This window comes from Amphimedon queenslandica, unplaced genomic scaffold (genome assembly GCF_000090795.2).
Source record: "Amphimedon queenslandica unplaced genomic scaffold, v1.1 AMPQUscaffold_11798, whole genome shotgun sequence".
Taxonomy (NCBI): domain Eukaryota; kingdom Metazoa; phylum Porifera; class Demospongiae; order Haplosclerida; family Niphatidae; genus Amphimedon; species Amphimedon queenslandica.
Genome location: NW_003547962.1, coordinates 1 through 7,104, shown reverse-complemented (window position 1 = coordinate 7,104; position 7,104 = coordinate 1). Strand labels below are relative to the sequence as shown.

General features: G+C 38.2%; 1 protein-coding gene and 1 long non-coding RNA gene across 5 annotated transcripts; one reads left to right on the top strand and one right to left on the bottom strand.

Moving 5' to 3' along the window:
• Positions 1-169: 169 nt before the first annotated feature.
• LOC109588876 (uncharacterized) lies at positions 170-2,021 on the top strand. Its single transcript, XR_002188410.1, has 2 exons — positions 170-353; positions 402-2,021. It is a non-coding gene; the product is annotated as an uncharacterized LOC109588876 (long non-coding RNA).
• On the bottom strand, positions 2,003-6,313 carry LOC109588875 (uncharacterized). 4 transcript variants are annotated; one of them, XM_020004979.1, is made up of 7 exons: positions 5,881-6,313; positions 5,726-5,820; positions 5,136-5,447; positions 2,926-4,979; positions 2,775-2,873; positions 2,428-2,709; positions 2,003-2,385 (listed from the first exon to the last, which is right to left on the bottom strand). In XM_020004979.1, the coding sequence occupies exons 4-6, from the start codon at positions 4,966-4,968 to the stop codon at positions 2,446-2,448; spliced, it is 2,406 nt and encodes an 801-aa protein (XP_019860538.1). In that variant the 5' UTR covers positions 4,969-4,979; positions 5,136-5,447; positions 5,726-5,820; positions 5,881-6,313; the 3' UTR covers positions 2,003-2,385; positions 2,428-2,445. The 4 variants fall into 4 exon arrangements, with proteins under 4 accessions (XP_019860538.1, XP_019860541.1, XP_019860540.1 ...); XM_020004982.1 differs by having other exon boundaries at positions 2,947-4,979; XM_020004981.1 differs by having other exon boundaries at positions 5,136-5,413.
• Between the last annotated feature and the right edge of the window lie 791 nt (positions 6,314-7,104).

The following is a 7,104-nucleotide window of genomic DNA, read 5'->3' as shown; positions in this document are numbered from 1 at the left end:
ACATTCATCATTGATAATCTACCGAAGTATGCTGAACGTGACTTCCTAGAAATCCACACACTTGCAGCAGATGTGATGGGGCCCTTGGATACTCTCCTTAGGTATTATGTACTCCTGATATTATCAAGAGTAAATTATACCTTCAAAGAGTATTCAATGGGCCCCATCTCAGCTGCTGCAAGTGTGTGGATTTCTAGGTAGTCACGTTCAGGATACTTCGGTATATTATCAATGATAAATGTTGTTATAACAACACTATACTAGTACACGGGAATGAACGGAGTATCGAGACCGCGCCTTGGTTAACGCCTATTAATTCAGTAGGCGTTTCAAAGGAGTGGTCTCAAAAAATGGTGAGCCAACCATTGTTCTAAGTTTTACTCCATTCTTCCCTTGTTTAGAGCTTATTTACCGAAGTAGAGAGTATATTGACACAAGTAAGAAGCGAAATAATTCATGGAATTGGACAGAACAGGGATTTTTACATTACAAGGTTGGAAAGCTTGATCAGTGTCAAACGGAAGATGCCACTGAGCACTAGTCTCGCGTAGCCAGACCACACCCTCCGTGCCTCCGGGACGGAGGGTGTGGTCTGGTTACGCGAGACTAACTGAGCACGGTGACGACCCAGATTCATCAACAAGTGAAACACTTGCTCATTTACACTATCGGATTTGCCATTTCCTTTCCCAACTGACTTGTAATACTACCTGTTCCACAGTTATTTCTATTTCAAGGCCTACTATTTATTCATCAAATGGTGGACCTGGACAACCTAGAGTATTCATCAACATTGAAATGGTGGAATTTTTAAAAATAGCAGATTTAGTTGGTGTAAGTAGGTCAACATTATGGAGAAGATTGTCAGAACATGATGGTATACCTCATCGCTTTTCTGATGTCAGTGATGATGCTCTAGATTCTATTATTAGTCAATACCAAAACCGTAATCCCCATACTGGCCAAGCTATTCTTAGAGGCTACTTGGAGAGTATAGGTATTCATGTACAGCGTCAAAGGATCAGGGAATCTGTTTGGAGAACAGACCCACTCAGAAGATTTTTGAGATGGCATGGACGGCTATCCCGACGAGCTTACAAAGTTCCAGGTGCTAACAGTCTGTGGCACATAGACGGTCACCATAGCCTCATTCGTTGGAGGTTTGTTATTCATGGCGGAATCGATGGATATTCACGCATGATTGTTTTTTTACGATTTGCTACTAATAATCGAGCCATGACAGTATTTTCAGCTTTCTCTGAAGCTATAGACAGTTTTGGAATTCCTTCACGTTGCGATCTGATAGGGGGGGGGGTGAGAATACTATTATTTGCCAATTTATGATTGCTGTTAGAGGTTGTGATCGAGGATTGCTGGTCCATCAACACACAATCAGAGAATAGAGCGATTATGGAGAGATGTGTATAGATGTGTCTGTGCAACATTTTATGAGATTTTCTACAATCTTGAAATGTGCAATGAATTAGATCCTACTAATGAAGTACACTTATTTGCATTGCATTGCTTGTATGTACCTCTAATTAATATGTCATTGCAGGAGTTCACAAGGGCATGGAATCATCAGCCAATTCGAACTGAACGTAACTGGTCTCCTCGAAAAATTTGGACTAATAGCATAATACATGGTGATCATCAAGAGGTAGATGTAGATGACTGGAACATGTATGGATATGATTATGGTGGTCCTATACTTCATGATGATGACGGTCTTAACATTGTTGAAGTACCTGAAACTTTGGAACACTTGAGTGCTGACTTTAGAGAATTATATATTGCTGAACTAGGTAATAGATCTGTTGCTACTTTCAGTGATGCATACCTCTTACTTCAGCATTTGATGACGATACATGGTTACTGATAAGTCTCTCTTTCTCATATGCACACACTAATTATGCACTCTTTTCCTACCTTATGAATCATGATAGAAGTTTGTAATTAAAATTTTTACAGTTATTATTATTTGCAGGAGACTGATTATGAATTGAATGTTTATAAATCAACTGGTGAAAATTATTAATTAATTTGTTACAATAATAATTGGATGATGATAACCAAAATGTAAACAATTATTCACAAATTATGATGCACATAACTGACATAAAGTTAACTGTTTTAAGTGAAAATACTTAATTGTGTGTAACTTTCAAACAAAAATTTACATAGTAGTGTAAGACAAATCATGATCCAGCAATACTTTTAATTCACACTCAAGTTCCTTTGGTTTACAGATCCTTTTGGAAAAATAAAGGGTAGAAGCACACGTATCCACTTTGATGGCAGAAAGATTGTCTGAGAATTTCACATTTATGCTATTGCAATTAGTGAATCTCTTTCCAGTTATGAATATCAGAAAAGCTAGCAATTCTACAGAAAATACTGACGCTAATTCTAGTGAAGCTAACTTACGTTTTTCATCACACTTTCTCAAAAAACTATAAAGACTATCCAGTAGATCGTATTCCTTTCTGATGTACATTCAGGGGGTATAATGATGTTGATAATATCTCGACTTGTCAGAGTCCCAGAATACAAAAACAACGGTTCAAAAATTGTAGGAAAGTGAGACATGAGCCTTCTTAACCCATAATGCATGTCCAGGCCCTCTCCAATCATATCCAATAGCAGCTTTCTTTTTTGTAATGTATCAAAGAGTAAAATAGCTTGGGTAATCCGAGCCATATTGTATCTCTAAAAAGGACAAGGGTTAAAAGTTTTACCAATAGACAAGAAGCATAAATAACAATATTAGTTACTTTAATTGGAATATCAATGATGCCACATTCATCCATTAGTTCAACAAGTGACTCAAAGCATTCAAGTTCCTCATAAACATTTCCTTCATAAGATTCAATCTGTTGAGACAATACAATAAAACAATAAACACAGATTAAGTAAATGACTGACTTCATTTAAAACGTAGTTCACCTTTCCACTAGCTTCTTTCCTTAACACTTTAGTAGCAGCAATTTCATAGTGGCCAAGCATGAAGTAATAGCAAGATGGGGAGAAATAAGGAAATCCAACTCTTTGAACTATAATAGAATGAGCCACTATAATGCCAAAAACTTTTAATACTCCAACAAGACTCAAATTAAAAACAGGTCTAACAAAATCAAGTTCTCCTTCAAAAATTTTCTTTTTCCCTTCAGCAAGTCTCTTATATACTTCAGCAAAGAACTGGGCACTCACTCCCCCTGCATCAATAGCTGGCTCATCTGTCATTACTAGCCTCACAGGAGCATCCTTACAAAAACTTTGCCCTTTATAAAATGTAAAGGCTGCATCTACCCAGTCATCATCTCCCTCAATACGAATCTTGGGAGTTTCAGGAATAGAAACACTGATAAAACGTAAATTCAGCTGTTGAAGCAAACAATGCAGTTGCACACCTTCCACTAAACAATCAGATACTAATGCCCCATCTTCATTATAGATTTCATATAGAATTTTAATAGCATCTGGCTTGAAGTTAGGAAACATTTCACAGAGTCTTTCCAGTGAAGGAGATACATCTTTAACTGGTGAATATTGGAGAAACTCTAATTCTTGATCAAAGTTAAATGGAGACTCATTACTGCCACATGATATCTGAATAGAACGAGATGATGTGACAGGGAGAGAAGTAGGAGGGAGAGAGAGAGGGGAGGAAGGGGCATGGCTAGTAGAGAGTGGGGAGGGAGGGGCATGATTAGTACTAACAACAGATCTGGGTGAGTGTTCAACAAGTGATGGCAAATGTTGAGTTGATTCATTCGAATGACCGCCTGAAGTTGATGGAGTGTCAGTTGATACTGACATAGCTGACAATGTATTGCTTGCACTAGAAGTATACTGAAATGTATCAACTGGTTGCTGAGCAGATGTAGGACGACGAAGTGATAAAGATCGATACGTACGACGCCTTCCCAATGTTAATGGTGTATAAGTTGACACTGGTAATGTATTGCTAGCGCTAACACTAGAAGTAGATTGAGATATATCAACATGATGTTGATTTGATGTACATGTAGAATGACTACTAAGTGATAATGATCCATATGCATAAAGTCTAGCTCCTGAAGTTGATGAAGTGTCAGTTGATACTGGCATAGCTGATGACACATTGTCACTAGAAGTAGACAGAGATGTGGGTTGTGGAGTAGAAGTACAACAACGTCCTCCTAATGAGACACTTGACACTGGAATAGATGTATTTTTAACACTAGCACTAGAAGCAGATTGAGATGCATTAGCGGGTTCCTTTGTTGTTGAATGATGAAGTGCTGTACAGCGGTGTCCTTGTGAAGTTGATGATAGTAATGTAGATAAAGCAGGCATTGAAGTACCAGTAGTAGTAGACGGTAGCTCAAAATCTGAGTCTGCATCAGATACTTCTATTATCATTTTAGAAGATTTGGGCTTTTTATTATAAATTGAGCTAGCATCTGGTAATTCAAAATCAGAATCACTGCTTAAAGGACTCCATGTGACTCGAGGCTGCTTAGATAATGAAGCTGTTAGACGAATATAAACTGGTCCATTGCCTGCAGTTTGCTTCAGTATTCTACCGCTATACTCAAAATTACGAGGCAGACATGTCAAAATTGTCGCTTTCTTTCCCTTTACGGCAACAAATAGAAAGTCATAAGTTGTGACAGAAGTCAGGTCTTCTGCAGTATCATTATGAAGAACTTCAATAATTATCTGACGTACTTCTAGCTCTGTTGATTCATAGGAAATTTCAGGTAAAAAACCAGTGGTTAAAATTAATCCATCGTTTATATTAAATTGTAGTGGAGGCTTTGATCCCATATACTTCAATACCACAACTTTTTTTTGAAAAGTTTGAGATTGTGGCTGTGATGACTTTGGAACAAAAGATCCTTTTCTAGCTTTGCCTGATCTTCGATTTATCAACTTTGGCTGCTCACTTTCGCTTGGTTTAAGGACCCTTTGAACCTCTTTCATAATTCTGTCATCTAAACAAGACAAGCATTTATTATATGTCACATACACAAAAAATAATTCCATTCATTTATAAATTATACAACTTTTGTAGCTATAAGTCTGACACTAAGATATACATGCATATACACATAAAAATATTTAATAGAGATCATGTGCTACAGGCTTACTAGAAACTGATGTAGAGCATAATGTCTTAAGTTGAGTCCTCTCAGTCTCCAGTGGCGTATCTAGACTTTTGAAGATGGTGGGGCAAAAATGGCGCGCGAAGCGCGCCGAAAAAAAATTTGTGGTTAATTAATATTCATAATGGGCGTGTCTTTAATTAAAGTACGTCTGCGCCCACAATAATGATGATGAAGTCGACTATATCAGACTAGCTCGGCTTGCTCTTTTCTTCTCTAAAGTTCTCTTTTGAGTGTTTTCTTTATTTATTGTGTTCTCTGGCCTTAATCAAGATTGGAGATATCTTAAATTTATAACTACAGTAAGGCCACTCCAATAAGATTCATAGTTTCCCATTACAGAGGCGGGCCTGATGCGGGCGGGCGGGTTTGTTCATTTTCATTAAATTTATTCATTATCAGCTGTATAAATTGCTTGTATAATCAATGAAAAACCGCAATAATGAATAGCGATGCGGCCCCATGCGGGCGGGTAATGGGAAACAAGGAATCAAATTGGAGTGGCCTAAATTAGAAGGCAATATTAATTTTGATTCAGTAGCAGTTGGTAGGGCAAATGCCCTACCATGCCCTACCTTGGATACGCCACTGCCTCTCTCCAATTGTTTGAACGCCTAGCTGAGTCAGTTGTTCATCAGTCAAATACTTCACAGTTGAGTTAATGCCGGACCTATAAAGCACAAAATGAATTGCTTATTGTAAGCATTTTGAAACAAACGGCTTGCCATACATTGTGAGACTCCTCAGTTGCTGGGTCTTATTTTATTCAGGTAAATTTCCCCTCAAAGTTGCTATGTTTTTCAGAAATTGCCTAATCGGGGCGAGCATGAGCGAGACCCACACTAATCTGTCTAGGTCTATTTGCGTTACGTCTTGTTTGTGAACGGAAGAATACGAGAATTAAATTAGTATACTATTATTGATAAATTTGAACCACGTGGGCAAAATTAATCTAGAGGGTGTGGTCAAAAAGAGCAAGATAGAGGGGCTGTCTAAAGCATCTCTAAAGGCTGAAGAACTTAAAAGCAGTTTGATCTAAGACTCCTCTAGATTAGTCCTCTCATTGACAGAATTAAAATTGTGAGAGAAGCTTGATTAGAAGTTTAGCTTGTCACTTTTTCTCAAAGTATTAGGACAGTTTATCCTTGTCACTTTTATTAGGTCATTTTGGTCAGTGGTGTTAAATAGTGGGTTTGCTCTGTTCAGACCCTGCCGGACTATGAGGATGGGGTCTGAATATGCATGCACGTTAAGAGCTGGATTAATTTTATTTCAGTAGTTTTATTTCAAAAAGATGTTAATTGATGGAAGCTTGATTAAAAGTTTAGCTTGGCACATTTTTTTCAAAGTGACAGGATAGTTCATCCTTGTCTCTTTTACTGGGTTATTTTGGTTGTGTTAACTGGTGTGTTTGCTCTGTTCAGACCCCAGCCATGAGGCTGGGGTCTGAATATGCATGCAGGCTAAGAGCTGGATTTATTATAATTTTAATCTTCTTATCAAACAATGTGAATTGATGGCTCGCCCCCTCAATGTTTACATTCACATCGTAGGTCGGGATATATTCGCGGCTGCAATTATTCGCGGTCATAAAAATTTTTTCAATTAAAAACCATGGAAACCGAGGTGTTATTTTAATTGAAAACGGCGCGATAGTGAAGAAAAGCACCTTGCTGCAGTGTTCTTGAGCTGTTGTTCTTCTTGTGTCACTAAGCCTTGGGCTCTTTGGAGCTGCTTTACCGGTTCTTTTCAGAACTAGTGCCTCGCCGTATTTTGGGACTCTCCACCCATTCCAGTTAGTGTTTATTGACTTGGGCGTGGTTTATTATCACCACCACGCGGACCAGCAACAATTTGCAGCAAAGAGGCTGAAAGAGCTCTGAGGTAGCGGTCCATACAAGAAGTTAACAGATAGAGAAGGACTCGCTATTGGTGAATGGCTCCACTGTAGCTG